The following is a 23,465-nucleotide window of genomic DNA, read 5'->3' as shown; positions in this document are numbered from 1 at the left end:
GAACACACACTTTTTACCCTTATGTCCCAAAACTGTACCTCTTATAAAAATGTAATAAAAATGTAAAAACATTTTCACTTTCACTGCATCAAATCTTTTCAACATCTTCAGACATATCCATAATAATATAGTTTGTCATATTTCTGAAGTCTTATGTGTTTTTATGCCCTTTTTGCCCAAAAAAACTTAATTTTCCAAAAAATAAACACCAAAGTGGAATATTTTGGATGAGGGTGTTGACTTGGTCAAACATTGATAACAATATTGATTTTGATGCATCATTATTTGTGGAGCAACTTACAAGTTACAGCAAAGATCACTTCATTAAATGGTTGAAATACTTCTTTATGTTGACATGGACAAAAAACTACAAATAGCTCAATAAGTTGCAGCGCTATTTCTTTTCATCATGCACCATACAACAACATGTTTCTGAAAACACAGACATGTTTGACATGGAATGTGTAGCATTATATTATCTAGGATGACCAAGATTTTATGTCTAAATTTTACATTTAATGTTTTTCTTTAAGACAACTGTAATAAAAAATGTAAGACAGGAGTATGGAATCGGGTGCCCTTTATTAGGGGCCATCTGGTATCTGTACAAGCGGAGCAGGAGTTTGGTCCGCATTGCCGGCACTAAGTCGGACCTGTTCCCGGTGCATGTTGGACTCCGGCAGGGCTGCCGTTTGTCACCGGTCCTGTTCATAACTTTTATGGACAGGATTTCTAGGTGCAGCCAAGGGCCGGAGGGGGTCTGGTTTGGCGACCAGTGGATTTTGTCTCTTCTTTTTGCAGATGACGTGGTCCTGCTGGCCCCCTCTAGCCAAGACCTACAGCATGCGCTGTGGCGGTTCGCAGCCGAGTGTGAAGCGGCTGGGATGAAAATCAGCTCCTCCAAGTCCGAGGCCATGGTACTCGACCGGAAAAGGGTGGCTTGTCCTCTTCAGGTTGGAGGGGAGTTCCTGCCTCTAGTGGAGGAGTTTAAGTATCTCAGGGTCTTGTTCACGAGTGAGGGAAGAATGGAGCGGGAGATCGACAGACGGATCGGTGCGGCTGCCGCAGTAATGGGGGCACTGTGCCGGTCCATTGTGGTGAAGAGAGAGCTGTGTCTAAAACCGAAGCTCTCAATTTACCGGTCGGTCTACGTTCCTACCCTCACCTGTGACCATGAACTTTGGGTCACAGGAGCAATGACCGAAAGAACGAGATCCCGGATAGCTTCCTCCGTAGGGTGGCCGGGCACTCCCTTAGAGATAGGGTGAGGAGCTCGGCCATCTGGGAGGGGCTCAGAGTAGAGACCCTGCTCCTCCACATTGAGAGGAGCCAGTTGAGGTGGCTCGGGCATCTATACCGGATGCCTCCTGGAAGCCTTCCTCGGGAGGTGTTCCAGGCACGTCCCACCAGGAGGAGGCCCAGGGGACGGCCCAGGACACGCTGGAGGGACTATGTCTCTCGGCTGGCCTGGGAACGCCTTGGGCTCCCCCTGGAGGAACTGGAGGAGGTGTCTGGAGAGAGGGACGTCTGGGTGTCTCTGCTGAGTCTGCTGCCCCCCGACCCGGTCCTGGATAAGCGGAAGACAACGAGTACGATATTATAGTGGGGAAATCATGATTTCTTCTTGCATTTCATCAACAGATATAACAGCATTAGAAATCCGGACCTGGCTAGCATTTACAAAATTACAAAGAATAACCCTATAAATTAACCATTTATAGGGTTATATAGGGTCAGTTCATCATGATGCCCATCAGATTAGTTTCCTGAGAAAAGGTTATCCTATCCGTCTTTTATCTGCATAGCACATTTCAGCAACAAGACAATTCCACAGTATGCCTTTATGCGGATGTCATTGAACATCTTGAGAAGGGTTAGGGTTACACCTAACCTTGAGAACACCTTGAGAAGGCCGGTCTGGTTACTGTGGTCAGCAGGAAACCTGAATCTAGTCAAAGCAGCTGGTCATTGTTAAGAAGGTATTGAAGTGTTGAAACACAGCTTGTATAACAACCTTAGTGATGAATGGGAGATTTGAGATGGGCCTTTAATTTTGCAGGAACACCTGGACCAGATTATTCTTTTTAACAATGGTTTGATAGTTGTTATTTTTAAGGCCTGGAGGAAAACACCTGAAACATGGATGAGTTTATTCTTTGAATCAAATAAGACGCTATAATAGGCAGAACCTTCTTAAAGAAAGCTGTCGCTAAAATATCGAGACAGCAGGATGAGGAGCTTAGTTGATGTATTATTTCTTCTAAGTTCTTGTATTTGATTTGGTAGAATTGTATCAGTTTTTCCAGATTTGTTCTGACTGGACACAGTGTTGGTGCTGGACCTGATATTGATGTACAGATTAGTCCTCCAATCTTCTGAATTTTCTCAGTAAAGAAGTTAGTAAATTCATTGCAGGCCTTGTTAGAGTGGAGCTCAGATGCTACAGTTACAGGAGGGTTTGTTAACCTGTCGACTGTAGCAAACAAGGGATGAGCAATATGTTGATGATTTCAGAAAAGAAAGACTCCCTTGCATTTATCACCACCTCCGTTCAGCTTTTCAACACTCCCTTTATTCACTTCTTATTGGTGGAGCATTTCTCCACGGAGATTTCTTCTTACCAGAGACAACCTTCACCTTAATGGGAGCAATGGATTCACTGGTGTCTTAAACTTTAAACTGAATCAGACCAGGGTTTCTTCTAAACGTTCTCCAGCTATCACTGTAGCCCACATCATTTTCAGGACACCACCTAGACAGCCAGCCGTTGAATGAGACCATGCAGCTAAACATGTCGTCACTGGTCAGGGAGGGGACCACGGAAAATTATGGAGTCCAACATTGTTTTGGCAAACTTACACACCGAAGCAACACTAACTTTGGTGACCTCCGATTGGCGTAACCGGGTGTCATTCCCGCCAGGGTGAATTCAAGTTCAATTCAAATTCAAAGATAATTTATTGATCCCTGAGGGGAAATTAGAATTCCAGTACAACCCATCCAAACAGACATCATGACACAAGACAATGGGGGGACGGGTCACCGAGGCTTTGCTGCCCACTCACAGGCGCTGCCCTTGCTAGATGAGAAAAGAGGCCACATTAGGTAAGTAGAGGAAAAAAAATCATATTTCACACTTTATCCTTAGCAGGATACAGTCTGAGATTGCAAAGAACCTCAACACCTTGCATACGTGTTGTTTTGCAACACGTATGCAAAACAACATCATGCCGGGATCGGTGAAGGTGGTGTGAGGGGTGCACATGTTTATCTTGAGCATGTGTGTGTGTGCAGTGAATGTGTGCAAGTAAGTCCATGAAGCACTGGCACAGAGACCATTGTCCTTGATGGTTCGTTGGAATGTTCATCAACCGGCCACAAAGTTCTGAGCAGGTCCACAGATGTCCTCAGGGAGGGGGCAGAGGGAGCAGAGCGTCATGTTTACATAACTTCCAGGAGAAGTTAAAGATAGCCAGCCATCAAGGTCGTACAGGGGAGCCAGATTCAGAAAACAACAATTATTTGGGTTAGGCTGACTCTTAATTTACCATCAGCCTTGAGAGTCTCGCTGGTGCTTTTCAATGGCGAATCCAAACAGCCAAATTCCTGGTCTTTCGTGTAAGGATCACATCCAGTCTGCGATTCAGCTCACGTAACATCTCAGTCTGAGTGCTGATCGGCCTGAAGATCCCATCATACATGCCAGGCAGCCTCACAATGGCCAGAACAGCTGCTGACATTCTCCAAATTTCTCGATATGCCAGGTAACCGCTGACTCCAAACAGCAGAAATCCTGATATCAAACATCCAATTATATACATATCTTCCACATCCTCGACTGACATTATCGATGAACACACAATCTTCCACTTCTGCCAGGAGTCCATTGTGTATCCTGAGAAAAACGTCCCCGTCTGGGCAAGAGGGCTCTCCTCCACCCTGTCTTCTCGTCGAGAAAATGTTATCAATTGCATTGAGAGACCAGCTGACCACATCCATAACTCGGAAGATATGGAAAAAGAGGCTCCAAAAAGACAAGACACAGAGCTGAAGCAGCGCAGATAAGGGAGGGGTGCGGGAGACAGAGAAAAAGCGTCCTCCTCTACCAAGAGCAGAAAGAAAGAATTACAGTCCTCTCACGGTCAGCGGTGATGGTCTCTTACTATTCTGTCTACATTAGTGTATTCCTACAACTTTAGACTGTTGGACTGTCAAATGTCCAGATCCAGATGTCCAACTCTGTAATTCTTTGTAATTGTAAAAGTGCTAGCCAGGTCTGGATTTCTAATGCTGTTATACCTGGTGATGAAATGCAAGAAGAGATCATGAATTTTCCCACTATAATATTTGTAATCAAAAACAAAGAGATAATTCAACAGAACTACCATATGTGTGGTAGTTCACTGTGTGGTTTGGCTAATTCACAAAGCAGGACAGGTTCAGCCTACAACAAACAATCAGGTCTGCAGAGATGACTGACCTCCCTTCCTTCCAGGACATGTACATGGTCTAGGGTCAGGAAAAGGGCAGCTAACATTTCTGCAGACCCCACACATCCTGGACACAAATTGTTTAGTGTTTGACCTTAAGGAGGCGCTACAGAGCGCTGTCTGCAGAAACCAGCCGCCACAGAGACAGTTTCTTCCCCCAGGCTGATTCTCTGATGAACACAGTGAACAGCTAACAGCCTGAGGAAGCTTTTCTGCTGTGGGACTAAATAAGAATATTTGCTCTGATATAACCTGCCTTTCTCTTTTACTTTATATAAAAACATTTGACTGTACATACATATACATGTACATACTGTTCCTTTTATCCTTATGTTTATTTCCTCAAAAGTGTATATGGTGCAGCAATCACCAACTGAATTTTTGTGATTGCTGAGCCACTTGCCTCTTTGTACCACAGGTACACTTTCTCATCTCTGGATCTTTTGTTCTGATTGGCAGCGTTTTGCATGAAGCCTTTTGAAATAATATGTCCATCACCATTCAGAGAAACGTCTATCTCAGATATGTACTTAACACATCAGAATCTCTGAAAACTCTAACTGAGGAGCAGCATTCTAACTGTGGAAATTTTATTTAATTTCTCAAGAAGCGGACCCACGCACCTTTCTCTCTCACACACACACGTACGCTCTCACAGAGTTTCTACCTGGCATGACACCCGAGGAGCTGTGTGCTCTAATCACACGTCTCTCAGCAGTTTATCTTTATGCTAGAATGACAAATTAATTCTGAGATGAGAGATTCTGTGGAACAATTCAGTAACAGCAAGAGGGGGTATACAAGTTGTTTCCAGAGAAAGTCTCACCTGAGAGGTGGAACTTTCCTGCTGCAGCTCAGCTTCCAGCAGGTATAAATAGACATGGTGAGGAGCTCAGATATAGCAGCCTTCAACCACCCAGAAGACTTCAACCAGTCAATCACTGTCTACAGACACGTAAGTCTCTACCATTTAAATCCCCCTTTTTTAATCTGCATTAATTAGACTTGTCATTTATCTTCACTTTGATAGCAACATATTCGTGTTATCTAATAAAGTTCTTTTAAAGGTTAAACATCTGTTTTAAAATAAAACACTAGAATCACATTAAAATTGACAATTGCAGAATTTAATTTAGGCTTGTTGTCTGGACTCTGACATGTGGCAATGATGGACTTTACAGATTCAGACAACCTACACATGTACCTGTACATGAGGTTATGCAGTAACATAGGGCAGGTAGGCACACCTGTGTTTATAAACGTTTTGCTCGCACTACTCCATCGTGGAACCCTCGGCAGCATCCGCATACCATCATTATATGCCACCTTTAGTCTATGCCTACTGCTCCTTTTATAGCGCCTCTACAGGTGAGCCGAATACATTGAAGTACAGTAGGCCTAAAGAGTTTAGACTTGACAGGTGCTGAGCAAATTCTAAACCTGTGAATCAGCATATTGGCTTAACCATAGAGCATACAACATTGTTTGTCGATGTGTCTATCATGTGATATGTCTGCAGGTACATAGTGCCCCAAATATTTACATATGTCACTGACATTCAGCCCGTTGCCTGACAAAATGAAATCAGGAAACATCAACTTGGAGTCCTCTCTGTTCTGCACAATCATGATGGTGCTTTTGTTGGAATTATATTTTAAAACAAACTTTCTTCCATAACCAGAGCACACCTGCAGCAGCATAGATAGATAGATAGATAGATAGATAGATAGATAGATAGATAGATAGATAGATAGATAGATAGATAGATAGATAGATAGATAGATAGATAGATAGATAGATAGATAGATAGATAGATAGATAGATAGATAGATAGATAGATAGATAGATAGATAGATAGATAGATAGATAGATAGATAGATAGATAGATAGATAGATAGATAGATAGATAGATAGATAGATAGATAGATAGATAGATAGATAGATAGATAGATAGATAGATAGATAGATAGATAGATAGATAGATAGATAGATAGATAGATAGATACTTTCCACTACTACTCTCACATGTACTTTTCATCATTGTGTTTCTCATTGTCTGTTTAAATTTGATGCAGGAACTGAAGATGGTCCTCTACGTCACTGATATCGAAGTTTCTTTGAATGAAGCTGAGGAGATTATGCTCCATAACGAAGGCTTCAAGAAACTTCCGGTTGATCTGAACCCAGATTCTAAAGGAAACAAAATCTACTTCTGGTATAAAACCAGTGATTGCCCAGCAATCACCAGGATCCAGTTTTCCTTCACTGATAAAATGAAGGATGGTCTGATCGCTGAAGGGTACCACCAGGTTGAGAAAAATCTCAACGCTGGAAACAGTGGCAGCCCCATCTACCTGTGGTTCCTCAAAGTTTCTTCTCCGTATGATGTTCCAATCGTGGACCTACACCTCTCCATTGATGCAGCAGAAGATGCTAGAAATGTTCAGCCTTTGTGGGAGAGGTTGCCCTGTGACCTGAACTGGAGAGCTGGAGGAAAGTGGATCTATCTGTGGGTGAAGAGGGAGACTCAAACCTACATCTGCGACATCACAGCCAATTTTGACAGGGCTTTAGACGCCAACTTGTTCCATCAAGGTTACATCCGAATGGATGAAGACACCAATAGAGGTGTCTTCCTCTGGTACCGACAGTCCACCGATAGTCAGAATGCCATCAAAGATCTGCAGGTCTCCACTAATCAGGAGGACATAGAGAGCTATAATAACCAAAACTATGTGTCAGTGCTAACAAACCTGAATGAGGGAACCATGGGAACCCCGGTGTATGTGTGGTACAAAAGAAATGATTGCGGCAGAGATCCTATCAACTTTGTCACCCTGATCCACGACCCAGCCGCAGTGCAGCCGTATGAGAAAGCTGGTGTCACTGTCATTCAAAAGAATCTCAACAAGGGTAATTCAACCGGCATAGAGTACCTGTGTTATAAATAGAGAGCATCCTCATTGTTTCTGAGCATGCTCAGTGAGTAGAAGTGATCACTTATTCTCATCATATCTTCTATGACATGATATTCCTGCCTCACAGGTCCTTTCTTGCCCTAATCTCTGAATCTGATTCTGACTCTGATGATACTTTTTTAATAAAGTTAAGCATCTTATCATGTCTGCTCCTGGTTTTATTGCTTTATAACAAAACTAAAAACTAGACACCAAAGGTAGAACAAACACACCAGTTCTGGTCAAATAAGACAAGGTTTTAATTGTGTAGCAAATGGGTTTTAATCACTAGGACTCTCCAAAGCTCACAGTTACTCAATGGTTTGGATCAACACTAAAAATGATTCTCAGGGTTACTTAGACTGATTTAATGTAGGTTCTTGGCACCGTTTTATCAGGAGACCTACACAAAACATATCAGAGAATTGATCTGATTAAAAGATGCATATTTATTCCCAGCTTAAAACAAACAGCATCAACAGCACCTCCTGTTGAGAAAGTTCAGATTGTCAGAGAAGCAGCTGGTAGATGGATTTAGATGAATAATTGAAAGTAACAGAACCTGTTCAGAACAGGTTCTGTTACTTTCTGGATTTCTTTCCTTTTTACACACAGATAAGGCTGAACAAAACAAAACAGCTTGTATTTGTTTAATTTATTAATATTTAATACATATTATTAATAAATACTCCTTAAGTATATAACATATTTAATTTATAAATATGTTTGCCTACATATTTTTAATGTATATATATTTGTGGTAAAAAACCTCATATTCAGAGCAGAGATAGAAGTCTAGATCCAGAACCTGAACTTATGGTTACAGTCATTGTTTTCTATGAAATATGTAGACAGGGTGTAACATGGAAACCAAACGCCAGCTGACACATAACTGAATTGTTTTTAAAACTTGCAAAAAAACAATGATCACACTGATCATCAGATTAAGAGAAATATCAAATGCATAACAGTCTTTTTAATCTGAGTTGAAGAAAAAAACAATCTCCTGAACATTTTACAGCGATTAATCCTTGTATGTGTTGCTTTAGGATGGAAATTATACAAAAATGTGCTTTTTATTACTTTATACTGAACTTTATATTGAACACACACTTTTTACCCTTATGTCCCAAAACTGTACCTGTTATAAAAATGTAATAAAAATGTAAAAACATTTTCACTTTCACTGCATCAAATCTTTTCAACATCTTCAGACATATCCATAATAATATAGTTTGTCATATTTCTGAAGTCTTATGTGTTTTTATGCCCTTTTTGCCCAAAAAAACTTAATTTTCTAAAAAATAAACACCAAAGTGGAATATTTTGGATGAGGGTGTTGACTTGGTCAAACATTGATAACAATATTGATTTTGATGCATAATTATTTGTGGAGCAACTTACAAGTTACAGCAAAGATCACTTCATTAAATGGTTGAAATACTTCTTTATGTTGACATGGACAAAAAACTACAAATAGCTCAATAAGTTGCAGCGCTATTTCTTTTCATCATGCACCATACAACAACATGTTTCTGAAAACACAGACATGTTTGACATGGAATGCACTCATACTTGTACTCGGACTCATCGTCTTCTGCTTTATCCGGGACCGGGTCGCGGGGGCAGCAGACTCAGTAGAGACACCCAGACGTCCCTCTCCCCAGACACCTCCTCCAGCTCCTCCGTTGGGGAGCCCAAGGTGTTCCCAGGCCAGCTCAGAGACATAGTCCCTCCAGCGTGTCCTGGGCCGTCCCCTGGGCCTCCTTCCGGTGGGACGTGCCTGGAACACCTCCCGAGGAAGGCGTCCAGGAGGCATCCAGTATAGATGCCCGAGCCACCTCAACTGGCTCCTCTCGATGTGGAGGAGCAGCGGCTCTACTCCGAGCTTCTCCCGGATGGCTGAACTCCTCACCCTATCTCCTGCGGAGTGCCTGGCCACCCTATGGAGGAAGCTTATTTCAGCCGCTTGTATCCGGGATCTTGTTCTTTCGGTCATGACCCAAAGTTCATGGTCATAGGTGAGGGTAGGAACGTAGACCGACCGGTAAATCGAGAGCTTCGGTTTTTAGCTCAGCTCTCTCTTCACCACAACGGACCGACACAGTGCCTCCATTACTGCGAGAACCATGGCCTCGGACTTGGAGGAGCTGATCTTCATCCCAGCCGCTTCACACTCGGCTGCGAACCACCCCAGCGCATGCTGTAGGTCTTGGCTAGAGGGGCCAGCAGGACCACGTCATCTGCAAAAAGAAGAGACGAAATCCACTGGTCCCCAAACCAGACCCCCTCTGGCCCTTGTCTGCGCCTAGAAATCCTGTCCATAAAAGTTATGAACAGGACCGGTGACAAAGGGCAGCCCTGCCGGAGTCCAACATGCACCGGGAACAGGTCCAACTTATTGCCGGCAATGCGGACCAAACTCCTGCTCCGCTCGTACAGGGACCGGATGGCCCCTAATAAACGGCCCCCGATTCCATATTCCTGGAGCACCCCCCACAGGGCATCATGAAGGACAAAGTCGAATGCCTTCTCCAGGTCCACAAAACACATGTGGACCAGTTGGGCAAACTCCCATGAACCCTCGAGTACCCTGTAGAGGGTATAGAGCTGGTCCAGTGTTTCACGGCCGGGACGAAAACCACACTGCTCCTCCTGAAGCCGAGGTTCGACTATCGGTCGGACTCTCCTCTCCAATACCCTGGCGTAGGCCTTACCAGGGAGGCTGAGGAGTGTGATCCCCCTGTAGTTGGAACACACCCTCCGGTCACACTTCTTATGAAGGGGGACCACCACATGGAATGTGTAGCATTATATTATCTAGGATGACCCAATTAATTAAGACAACTGTAATATAAAATGTAAGACAAAGTGAAAGCATATAAAGCAATCTAAGCAATCAGTTGTTGAAGCTGCAGTGCGACCTGCAGGACAAGAAGATATTTGTTTCTTTGTGAAAGTTGCCTGAAACATGATTGAGTTTAGACTTTTATTGTCATTCAGCTTTTTTGCTAGGCTACCACTACAAACAGGAAAACTAGTAAAAACACGACAGTATAAATAAAAGCATATGCAACAACAGGAAGGAATGCAGCAAATAATGAACAGATTAGAGAATTATGTCCAGAGAGAAAAGTATATGTAGGGCAGTATGAATAGTGCAAGTATCTGTAGCAGCTGGATGAACTGTAACAGAGTTCACAGTGACCACGTAAAGAGACTAGTGTATGTATGGGAGGGGGGATTGTTGGGAATTTATCAGTGTTATGATGTGGGACTGACATGAAACTATTGCTGAATCTACTTTTTCTGCATTTGAAGCTGCTGAACCTTTAGCCAGAGGGCAGCAGGGTGTCTAGTCCATGGTGGGGGTGGCAGGAGTTTTTAGTAATTGTCTGAGCCCTGGTCAGGCAGTAATGTTATGAATGGAGGGAAGCTTCCTCCTAATGATTTTCTCCACTGTCCTCACTACTCTTTCCATACATTTCCAGTCTGAGGCGTTGCGGGCCCAACACCAGACAGAGATGCAGCTGGTCAATATGCTCTCTATTGTCCTTCTGTAGAAGGCTGAGAGGAGGGGAGAGGTTTGCTCTTCTCATCCGTCGCAAGAAGTTTAGACACTGCTGTGCTTTCTTCACCAGAGCAGAGGTGTGGAGGGACCAGGTCAAGGTGTCTGTGATCTGCACCCCAGGAATTTGATGCTGCTGACTCGTTGTTGTTGATGAGGAGGGGGGTATGACTTGGTTGATTCTTCTTCAAATCAACAACAATCTCTTTCGCTGACATTCAGGATTAGATTGTTTGATTCACACCAGTCCACCAGGTGTTTCACCTCCTCTCTGTAGGCCAGTTTTTTGTTATGCCTGATAAGACCCACCACTGTCGTGTCATCCGCATACTTAATTCGTTAATAAATATTTAATTGCATAATAACATAACCTAATATAATATTTTTATTGTGAACAATGGATAAAAGCTCCTGGGACTTTACTGTAAAGGGATTTTTCAGTATCTAGCTTTATTTGAAACACTACATCATGTAAAAGCAACATATAAGCTCATTTTTAATTTCTAACACTGATTTCTTATTTTGGAAAAGGGGATAGCGGCTCATGGGACTGTGCAGAAAAGTCATTTTGTGATATTTAGCTCTACTATAAACACTAACAATTTTCTTATTAAGAAGAAGGGGGTAGCAGCCCCTGAGACGATGCAGTACGGTAATTTCCCACAAGCAGTGCTTTGCCGAGAGACACTAATTAGCATCATAATTTACACTAAGTCTAGATATGATGTTCAAATTAATAACCTCTAATTATTTAACATCTAGTTGACAACAAAAACACAAATAATATTGTTTTGTATAATTTGATCTAAATTCAGGCATTAAGGGATTAATAACTTGTTTGTCCAGTAAAAATTCACTTCTGTTGCACATTTCAGAATAATGTTAGGTGCAAGATTCAATGAAATTGTTATTTTTTGGGAGTTTCCTTATGAAAAATAAGAGGTAATTTGCTAAAGTGATGCATCAAATAAAAACAATGAAGTAGAACAATTAAATTAATTTAACAGCAATAAGGAAAGTCCTGTACAAAGCATTAAAAAGTGTCGGGCTGTAAAGTACGACTAAGATCATTGGTCTTTTATTGGTGTTATTGGTCTTACACAGTCAAAAATAGACAGTATTGTTTTTGTTTATTTACGCTGTCATAAGCCCCTCCTTGAACCGCCACCTTAACATGGTGGAGGGCTTTGAGTGCCCGAATGATCCTAGAGACTATGTTGTCAGGGGCTTAAATGCCCGAGGAAGGGTCTCCCATGGCAAACAGGCACCAGGTGATGGGTCAGAAAAAGAGCAGTTCAAGATACCCTCGTGAGACCTACATGATCAAGGAACGTGACGTCGCCCGGTATGGCGGAGCCAGGGTCCCACCCTGGAGCCAGGCCTGGGGTCGAGACCCGTCACAGAGCACCTGGTGGCTGGGATGCTCCTCGCGGGACCCGGCCAGGCCAAGCCCGAAGGAGAGACGCGAGGCCATCCCTCCGTGAGCCTACCACCTGCAGTGGGAACCGCAAGGGACCGGTGCAAAGAGGATTGTGGAGCAGACGCAGGTTGAGTCCTTGGCGGCCCGATCCCCGGATGCTTAGGCTGGCTCTAGGGATGTGGAATGTCACCTCACTGTGCGGGAAGAAGCCTGAGCTTGTGCAGGAGGTTGAGAGATATCGACTAGAAATAGTCGGGCTCGCCTCCACGCACAGCGTGGGCTCTGGAACCCATCTCCTCGAGAGGGGCTGGACTCTCTTTTACTCTGGAGTGGCCCACAGGGAGAGGCAGCGGGCTGGGGTGGGTTTGCTTGTTGCCCACCAGCTCAGCCGTCTCGTGTTGGGGTTTATCCCAGTAGATTAGAGGGTCGCATCCCCGCGCCTTCGGGTAGGGGAGAGGTCTCTGACTGTCGTTTCGGCCTACGGGCCGAGCGGTAGTGCGGAGTACCTGGCCTTTTTGGCGTCCCTGTCGGGGGTGCTGGATAGTATTCATCCCGGGGACCCATTATTCTGCTGGGGGACTTCAACTTCAACCCCTTATGCTTGAACACCATGTTCAAGCATAAGGGTGTCCATCAGCACACTTGGCACCAGGACACCCTAGGCAGGAGGTCAATCATCGACTGTCGTTTCATCAGACCTTCGGCCGCACCTGGTGGTGAGTTGGATCCGCTGGAAGAGGAGAAAGCTGGACAGACTTGGCACGCTCAAGCGCATAGTGAGGGTCTACTGGGAACATCTGGCAGGGCCCTTGGGCAGGGATGTATTCAACTCCCACCTCCAGGAGAGCTATGACCAGATTCTAGGGGATGTTGGAGACATAGAGTCCAAGTGGACCATGTTCTCCGCATCTATTGTCAATGCTGCTGCCTGTAGCTGTGGCCGTAAGGTCTGCGGTGCCTGTTGCGGCAGCAATCCCCGAACCCGGTGGTGGACATCGGCAGTAAGGGATGCTGTCAAGCTGAAGGAGGAGTCCTATCAGGTGTGGTTGGCTTGTAGGACTCCTGAGGTGGATGACGGGTACCGTGACGCCAAGCGTGCCGCGGCCCAGGGTGTGGCAGGAGCCTGCGAGGAGTTCGGTGAGGCCATGGAGAAGGACTACCGGTTAGCCTCGAAGCGATTCTGGCAAACCGTCCGGCGCCTCAGGAGGGGGAAGCAGTGCTTCGCCAACACTGTTTACAGTGGGGGTGGGAGGCTGCTTTCCTCGACAGGGGACATTATTGGGCGGTGGAAGGAGTACTTTGAGGATCTCCTCAATCCTGCAATCACTCGTTCCCTGTTGGGAACAGAGGCTGTATGGAGGACCGATCCTGTCAAAATTAAAAATAAAAGCAGAAATATATATATTTTATTTTTCCTTTTCCTTACACATGCCTTTGTTCTTTTGACATTTCCTCGTCTCTCTTTTTCCTTTACCGTATGCATTTCTGCTTCATTATGCAAATGAGGAGGGCTGCCTTCTTCTCTCCAGCTCCTCTCCTATTGGTCAATATACAGGAAGGAGGAGGATCCATGTGCAGGCTGAGGGTGTGTCCCAATTCAGGGGCTGGATCCTTCCAAGTCCGTACTTGTGGGCTGATTACATCACAGCGCGGGGCGTAATGTCTGTCAGATGCTTCTGACAAATGTGTCCTTCTTTTGCCCGATTTGAAGGATGACTTGTGAGTATCCTTCGCGGTCCATCTTTTCCCATGATTCATTGCGGGTCGAAGCGTTTTGGTCAAACAGGGGCAGCCATGGCGGACCACAGTGCTAAAAGTTGTGAGTAAACTGTGAAAAATTACACTTTCTGACACAAATGAACTTTTACAATATTTTTAGTGCGGGAATATTACTGTGTAGACGTGAAAAATCTGCTTGATTTATCAAGACATCGCTTAATTTCAAACATTTTCCGCTCCCACCGTAGTAACTGCCGGCTTGCCTCGCCAGCCCTACCGGCGGTGGAGCGAGTTAGACCCGGTAGAGATCTGACCGGACTATCGGTACTGAACTCCTGCTGCCAGTCATCACAGTGAACGTTAAACACAAGTGATTTCTAACAGTTTATGTTAGTATAATTTTAATGTATTGTGTCATTTGTTCATGCAAGTTGATTTGACATTACAGGTGATATTAAAGTTAACCTGAATAAATGGACAATTTTATGTAATCTTACCGTATCGCTGGAGAGTGTGATTGAGAATAAATAAGCTTTTAAATATTCCTTTTTGATGAAGAAATGTGCTATATGTGTTTTTAAAAGTATATTTATAATTCAGCTAGCATTATAATTCGTGATTCCAGGTACAGCTGAAAAGAAATACACTTTCAAATCCAAGCAAATCTCAGTAAAGAAGTTGAAAGTTTGAAAGAGCTTGTTTTAGACATTTGCATAGAAATATTTTAATATGTTCTGCAAATTAAGACAAATGTAAAATAAAAATAAAAAGACTTGTTTTACACTGATATTAAGCAAGATGTTTTTTTTGGTTGTTTTTATTGTTTAGGTACAAAGCAGCAGACGGGCCAGTTTATGAAGCTCAGGGGTGAGAATCACCACCTTTTTACTGGAGCTAAAAACTCAGCCACCGTGGCTTGGAGGTACAATAACAACATTCTTTGCAGTCAGTTTCTGTCCAGTTTCAATAACTCCTATCTTTCTAACTTTCATAAATATCCATCCAGTGATTAACATACTTCTTTTGGTTTCCCTCCTTCCTTTTGCTTGTTTAGGACAGTTCTGGAGAAGATGGACCAACAGGGGAAGGTCAACCTCTTGCAGGCCAAAAAATTGTGGGACAATATGAAAAGGAAATATAAAGTTTGTTCAGAACTTCTCATGTCACTCAAATAAAAAATATTTCTAAAAGTCTTGTTGGTTTCTCTGTTTAGTCAACTCTTCTTTTATTCCATCTAACTTTAGGATAGTAAGTATCCAGGGTCAGGAGAGGGAGTCAGTGAAATACCCACTGCTGCTACTTGGCCCTGGTTTGTCCTTATGGATGAGATGTTGGGTCAGAGGTCTTCCACAACACCTCCTGTCCTGATTGCCTCCATCCCTGAGGACACTCCAGGGCCAAGCGGAGCGGTGGACAACCAGATGGAGAAGGAAGACAGTGAACCAGCAGGAAGGGGTCAGAAAAGAAAGAGGAACAGAGATGATGGAGTTGATCAGGGAGGACATGAGGGTACAGAGAATGGACAGACTGTTTTCCATCTTAGAAAGAATGGTACTGAAATAAGATGCTACATAAGAAATAATATTAAGTTTTGTTCAGATTGTTTTAAGTTTTAAGCTGTTCTAATAAATTTCTAAACTGTTTTTGTCACCGATGTATTTTATTTCCATTTGATCTAACAATACATCAACTTCATTTAAATTTCTAAACACAGTTTATTTTGAAAATTACAAATATCATTTTAAACAGAATGTGGAAAAAAACAATATTCAAACAGATCAAGATTACAAGACAAAAGGCATAAAATAAAACTATGTACAAATATTTACAATGGAGACAACAGGATCAACCTGAGTGACCAGTTCCTGGAAAAACCTCTTCAACAGAATAAAGAGGCAGATGTCTTTCTGAACAGAAGGTCTCTGGAGATGTGGCTAAATCTTTCACAAGGTCAGAGACTTGGATGGACGCTGCAACTGAGACCTGTGGTTTGTCTTTCTGGATGGTGAGCGAAGCATCACACAGGTGGTCTGCAGATGTTTGTGATGCCTCTTTCATCCATCAAGTGTAAAGGGCTGGCTGGACCACATCACTAAGATGTAATCAGAAATATGCAGAATTAGAAGATGGTGCTCACAAAATATTACAATTAGTTATACCCCTCAAACATTGATCACATCTATAATATTATACATGGCTGACACAGTAGTCATGTTCTGGTGGTGTGACGTAATCAGCCCACAAGTACGGACTTGGAAGGATCCAGCCCCTGAATTGGGACACACCCTCGGCCTGCACATGGATCCTCCTTCTTCCTGTATATTGACCAATAGGAGAGGAGCTGGAGAGAAGAAGGCAGCCCTCCTCATTTGCATAATGAAGCAGAAATGCATACGGTAAAGGAAAAAGAGAGACGAGGAAATGTCAAAAGAACAATGGCATGTGTAAGGAAAAGGAAAAACAAAATATATATATTTCTGCTTTTATTTTTTAATTTTGTCAGGATCGGTCCTCCATAAGGCTGGGGACTCGGGGTTATAGACTATTTCATCACCCAGGCTGAAGTCACCGAGGTGGTTAAAAAGCTCCGCGGTGGCAGGGCTTCGGGGGTGGATGAGATTCACCCTGACTAGCTCAAATCTCTGGATGTTGTGGGGCTGTCATGGTTGACACAGCTCTTCAACATTGCGTGGCGGACAGGGTCAGTGCCTTTGGACTGGCAGACTTAGGTGGTGGTCCCCCTTCATAAGAAGTGTGACCGGAGAGTGTGTTCCAACTACAGGGGGATCACACTCCTCAGCCTCCCTGGTAAGGTCTACGCCAGGGTATTGGAGAGGAGAGTCCGACCGATAGTCGAACCTCGGCTTCAAGAGGAGCAGTGTGGTTTTCGTCCCGGCCGTGGGACACTGGACCAGCTCTATACCCTCTACAGGGTACTCTAGGGTTCATGGGAGTTTGCCCAACGGGTCCAGATGTGTTTTGTGGACCTGGAGAAAGCATTCAACTGTGTATTTAATTAGCAAGTTAAATACAGTTTACAAACTAAATGTTTAGTTTGTAAACTGATGGAAGCCCATTTCTGTCACTCTGATGAAAAAAAAACTTGTATCTCTTATCTGCTCCAACTCAAAAACAACCGTACCTAGACACTTCAAACCTGGACTAGATTGTTCTACACTAATAGTAGAATCTTACACAATGTGGGATTTATAAAAGCTTTATTTCATTTGTGAAAGTTCCATTGTGATGGAAATTATTTTATTAAGTGTCCCAAAGTGTGTGACCTTTAGGTTACCTCACTCCTATGAACATCTGTGTTAGAGGAGGAAGCTGTAAAAGCCATTATCAGAAGTTTAATGGTTAAAACTCATGCTTTAGGGGATGTCTCAGGAAGGGGAGATGGGTTTGTTCCTAGATAACTTTGTCACCTTTGAACTCAAGAAGGGTCTGGGGTCATAAAACACAGACTCTTTGAAGTTGAGATAACACAGTCATGTTCTGGTATAAATACTGTGTGTAAATGTTGATCAGGGCTCTGTTTCAACTGACTAACCTCAGTGACAGAGTCATTCAAACGCTGAATGCAGAACACAGGGTTTTGCGGGTGGTTTTTAGCAATTTTCTACACCTCATAAAGGAGAAAAGCCAGACAGCAGACGTGCCGCTGAACGGGTAAAAAAGATGGTTCCGGAACCTTGAGGCATCAGGGGTGTCTCCTTCTTCTTTCTCTGATTTATAAAATAATGAAAGGAAAAAGTGGGGATGATTGTCCAAACACAGATCAAGTTCTGCAGTTACTTCGAATGTTGTCTCACTTGCTGAGGATGAAGTAATCATCTTCAGGAGTATGTCAAAGATTTTATTTTTAATAGAATCAATTTTATTTAAGAGGAATCCCATAAAGTCATGACTGCTAAGAGCTAAGGGAATGGATGGCTCAACAGAGCTATGACTCTGTGTAAGTTTAGCAACTGTACTAAAGAGAAACCTAGGATTATTCTTGTTCTCTTCTATTGATGATGAGAAATAAGCTGTTCTGGCTTGGCGAACTGTCTTTTTATACAACAATAGGCTATTTTTCCAGATTAAGTAGGAATCCTCTAGGTGTGTAGAGCGCCAATTTCTCTCCAATTTTCTAACATTGTGCTTTAAAGTACGCAGCTCTGAATTAAACCAAGGAGCCTCCTGTTAATGATTACCTTATTTTTCAAGGGGGCTGCATTGTCTAATGAATCACGCAATGATGAAGAAACACTAAGAACAAAAGAATCAATTTGTGAAGGGGAAGAAACATAATTATTGCCCTCCACTGTGGTTTTCAGTGATAATGAGGAAATTAAAAGTGGAACAGATTCTTTAAAGGTTGTTACAGCATCGCCTGATAATGATCTACTATAATGAAATTTTCTTTCAGGTGTGGAGTACTCGGTTAAATTAAACTCAAAGGTTATTAAGAAATGGTCAGACAGGACAATAATAACCTTATCTGTATTTAACACTAAATCAGATAAAAGGTCTGAAAACCGATCTAAAAATTGAGAGTAAGGGCCTGGTGGACGGTACAAAACAACAAACAGAAGTGGTTTTAGTGCTTTGCAATTTGGATGAGGAAAACTAAGGATTAAATATTCAAAAGAGTTGTAGCTATTGATTGGTCTGGGACTAATCAATAAATCGGACTGAAAGATGGTTGCTACCTGTACACCAACAGCTGCACCTCCAGTCACCAGTCTGTCAAGCTTCTGAAGTTTGCGGACGACACCACCCTGATCGGACTCATCTCTGATGGTGACGAGTCTGCGTACAGATGGGAGGTGGACCATCTGTTGGACTGGTGCAGCCAGAACAACCTTGAGCTCAACGCTCTAAAGACAGTGGAGATGGTTGTGAACTTCAGGCAGAACCCAGCCCCACCTGCCCCCATCACCCTCTGTGACTCCACAATTGACACTGTGGAATCTTTCCGCTTCCTGGGAACCATCATCTCCCAGGATCTCAAGTGGGAGCCAAACATCAGCTCCCTCATCAAGAAAGCCCAGCAGAGGATGTTCTTCCTGCGGCAGCTGAAGAAATTCAACCTGCCAAAGACTATGATGGTGCACTTCTACACAGCCATCATTGAGTCCATCCTCACCTCCTCCATCACCATCTGGTACGCCGCTGCTACAGCCAAGGATAAGGGCAGGCTGCAGCGTGTCATTCGGTCTGCTGAGAAGGTGATTGGCTGCAGTCTACTGTCGCTCCAGGAACTGTACACCTCCAGGACCCTGAAGCGGGCAGGGAAGATTCTGGCTGATCCCTCCCACCCCGGTCACAGACTCTTTGAGACTCTCCCCTCTGGCAGGAGGCTGCGGTCCATCCAGACCAAAACCTCACGCCACAAGAACAGTTTGTTCCCATCTGCCACCAGCCTGGTTAACAAAGCCCAGAAACCACCCTCTCCCTCCCCCCCCTTTTTACTGACAGGACACTTGTAACCTGTAACTCTATGAGTTACATTAACGCTCAGCTTGGACTCCTGCTTTACTTGCACAATAATCACCTGCACTGTTGTATTGCTCTTGCATCTTATACTGCTCTATATTTACTCTCACTCACTTAAAACTGTGCACTTATATTTATATTATATTGTAGATATGTTTATACAGTTTAATTTGTATTGTATTGCACCGACTACGCCAAAACAAATTCCTTGTATGTCCAAAAACGTACTTGGCAATAAAGCTTTTCTGATTCTGATTCTGATTCTACTCCTCCTCGTCGCCCAGTATTTTGAGGAATGTGAAAATTTTAATAATTAGTAGGAGTTTACTCATTTATAGTAACATAATCCTCTTGCTGCAGCCAGGTTTCTGTGAGGCTAAATAAATCAATCTGATTGTCACAAATCAGGTCGCTAACTAGCAATGTCTTTGAAGAGAGAGATCTTATGTTCAGTAAGCCACATTTAATTGTTTTATTTTTCTTTTTAGTCTGAGTTGTGTTTATTTTTATGAGATTTTCCTGATTTCCTTTTAGATAATTTTTTAATCTATTCAATTTCGGCTGTGGGCGAGACACTGTCTTAATAGGGTAATGGATGGGTAGCAGTACAGAAGCTGCAGAGAGGAGTGTTAAACTACGACCCTGCTTCCTGGTCTCAACCCTGGGTTGTTAGAGGTTTGGAGAACTAATAATTCGAGCACTCAAACCCCTCCACCACGTTAAGGTGGCGGTTTCATTATTCTTTGTTATTTTCTGATATTAATAGTTCTGTTTCGTTGATTATAAGTCAATTATCAGATGACACTACTTTGTTTTTAAAGAACATTTCAGAGGTTTCTGTAGCACTTTCTAAAATTTTATTGTTTTCAAAAACATCTGGTTTAAAACTGAACATTACATCATGTGAAATATTGACAATTTATGATCATCCACTGGGAAATATGTTTAATACTCCTGTTAACAATGAAGTTAATTACTTAGAAATCAAGAATTTGAAGGATAAAAAAATAAGAGAGACTTTTATTATGTAAAATAACATTACACAGAAATTAAAAAAAAATTTCAACAGTTGGATCCAAAGAGACATAACCATTTTTTTTTTATCAGGGTTATTATGTCTGATTGATTTTGAGTCATTGAGTCGCTGAATGGTGCCATCAAACTAAAATGGTTGCAGTTCTTTATGAAGAGATTGAACCAAATGTGGTTTTATCTCCCTGAACCAATTTTTGACATTTTTTTAGGAATTGATTTTTTCTAAAATGTGACTTTGAAATTTCTAAATTATCAACTAAATTATCAGATTATCATAAACAGGTTCTCCAGTACTGGGAAATGATATACAGTATAAACACAACTTTTCCCATCACGTAACTTCAGTTTATGTTTTAATAAATAGAATGTATTTTTTTATAAAGAAGGGATGGATCCGGGAATTTGGACATTTATACATTTATTAGACAATGATGGGAATCTTCTAACATATGGAAAGTTTATATATAGATATGATGTGGTACGTTCTGAGTAAATTTAAGAAAGTAATGAAAGTTGTTCCTTGGACAATGATTCAAATGATTCAGCCAAAGAGGTTTTAACTTATTCTTCTTTTATAATTAATGAACCATCTCTATAATTGAAGGATGTCTATTTATGGATAAAAAGTGTAGCAACAAACACAATGAGGTGAATTGCTGCCCTCTGCTGGTGATTCTGTGATACTGGGGAAATTAGAAAGGGAACAGATTATTTATAAGTTGTTGCAGTATTGTCTGATAATGATCCACTATTATGAAAATTTCTGTCAGGTTCAGATGACTCGATTAATTTAAACACAATCATTAAAGAATGATCAGACAGAGGAGGGTTGTGTACTGTATTAATGGTGCTACACAATTAAATTAGTCTTGCCTGCTTCTTCAATATGTTCTGTTAACAGAAAACCTCAGGAGCGACCTGCTATTTCACTCTCAGGTGTCTATTTATAAGAAACAGTTGTTTTATCTCTTTGTGTCCAGCAGGTAGAGATGTAGCATCAATCATACCAACATATGATGGTGTCAGAGAGTCTCCTGGTCAGATTTCTTAAAGCATAAATAATAAACAGGGTAATAGTGAGACACCTCCTGACCTTTAGTCACTCTGCAGCAGCTTTACCTGCCTGTTGCTGATCAGTGCAAATAAATTCAGTCCACAGCTTCCTGTAAGAGAAAATCAACTGGTTTAACTAAAAAAGGATTAAATCTATTTGCATGTTCCTGTTTGTTTCAGGCTTACAGTCTCTACTCTGGTAGCTTTTTGTTGCCAACTTTATTATATTCCTAATTTTGTATTATGATTATAATTTGGTGCTCTGGGGGTAAAAGTCATAATAAATCGTGTACTTCGGTACAGTTAAAAAAAATATTCACAGATTCGGCTTTTCTTGATCAAAAACTCATCAGCGGAACATTGCTTCTACAAAACCGACACCTCTCTGCAACCACAGCAAGACAGACAGTGACCTACAGTCGTATTTTCCTCGAACCGAGCCCAACACCGCGCTGGGAGACTTGCATTGGTTTCTATTTAGAGCTCGCTGCTCCTCAAAGGCGCAGGAACCGTCTGCAAATTGCTCCAGCAGAAAAATATGATGGAGAAATATTCAGAAGCGTCACCAAGCTCATTAAAATCATTTTATATGTATGTGATCTCACGTTCTCACATATTATCTCACACAGCTGCAAGCAGAAGGCTGAGAAACCATTACTCTAAGACTAAATAAGAGAAGAATGGATCAACACTGAGGGGTTCTAATACTTTTGTCAGTTCCTGTAGAGAATCAAGGAGCAAATCAAGCAAGGCACTAAAAATTTCCATAACATTTATTACCTCATGGCCACTGTCTCACAATCAGACCAATCAGCTGCACAGTGTAATTAAGTACCAGCCAATCACGGTTAGCCATCAATTATCTCTTTACAGCAATAATATTCTTTTAGAGATCAATGTTACAAAGAGCTTAGAAGTAGATGTTCAGTTGGTTTGCTTTATATTAACTGGAAATATGAACAGAATCTCAATAAATCAAACCATTTTTTCTCTGTCATCTTAATAGTTGTAATGAATGAGTTATGTTTATATGCCACATTAGTATTGTTATGATTTGGGGTTGTTTGGTTTTTGGTTTCTGGTTTTTTCTTATGTTTTTCACAGTTAAGATTTTGACTTGTTCTTTTGTTTATTATTATTCTTCTTCTTAGATTTTGAATCATGCTTCTGTTATTTTCCTGGTCATGTTTTAGTCTTGTTCATATTTGGTTTTGTTTGTATATTAGAGTCTCTGTTTTTGCCGCAGCCACGTTTTGTTCTGTCTGTCAATTAAGTTTATTCTGTTCACCTGCTTCAAGTTAATCTGTCTCCTTGCTCCACCTGGTTTTCACTCCATATATACACACCTGTTCAGTTAGTCGTAGCGGAAACATTTTTCTCATGCTCATGTCTTGTTCGCAAACCAAGTCTTGTCTTTTTGATCAGGCCATGCCTGTCTTGCCTAGCCCTCGGATTATTTAGCCTGGAGTCACTTCTTACCTGTGCTGTGGAGATCACCGCCTGCCGCCCACTGAGGTTTCCCCTCTGGGTTTCAAGTTCCACTCAAGACAAAAGCAGTGATTCCTGGAAGCTGTGAGGAGTGTTACCTGTGTGACGTTTTGCTGTGGCTGAATAAACCTTTTAAACTTTCAGTACTGTGTCTGGCTGAATCTTGGGTCCGCCTTTTTCTGATTCGTAGCAAATATTGAGTTTTGATTGTGAGCTGAAGCTTGTGACTTGATTCCATGACATATTCTTTT

General features: G+C 42.2%; 2 protein-coding genes across 2 annotated transcripts in view; one reads left to right on the top strand and one right to left on the bottom strand.

Annotated features, from left to right (window-relative positions):
• The window catches only part of LOC124877726 (phospholipase A and acyltransferase 4-like), a 221,421-nt gene that overhangs the window by 7,818 nt on the left and 190,138 nt on the right, over positions 1-23,465 (bottom strand). The window lies entirely within an intron of this gene.
• LOC124877724 lies at positions 5,330-7,608 on the top strand. Its single transcript, XM_047381166.1, has 2 exons — positions 5,330-5,445; positions 6,566-7,608. Exons 1-2 carry the CDS (start codon positions 5,371-5,373, stop codon positions 7,439-7,441), a joined length of 951 nt encoding a protein of 316 aa, XP_047237122.1. The 5' UTR covers positions 5,330-5,370; the 3' UTR covers positions 7,442-7,608.

Source organism: Girardinichthys multiradiatus, chromosome 12 (genome assembly GCF_021462225.1).
Source record: "Girardinichthys multiradiatus isolate DD_20200921_A chromosome 12, DD_fGirMul_XY1, whole genome shotgun sequence".
Classification (NCBI taxonomy): Eukaryota; Metazoa; Chordata; class Actinopteri; order Cyprinodontiformes; family Goodeidae; genus Girardinichthys; species Girardinichthys multiradiatus.
The sequence above is the reverse complement of the archived record's forward strand: the minus strand, read 5'-3'. Positions and strand labels throughout refer to the sequence as shown.

Excerpts from the sequence above, each read along its gene's own strand:
- LOC124877724 (XM_047381166.1), top strand. The coding sequence starts at position 5,371 with ATGGTGAGGAGCTCAGATATAGCAGCCTTCAACCACCCAGAAGACTTC. Across the intron at positions 5,446-6,565 it reads CAATCACTGTCTACAGACAC|GAACTGAAGATGGTCCTCTA; the intron begins GTAAGTCTCTAC and ends AATTTGATGCAG.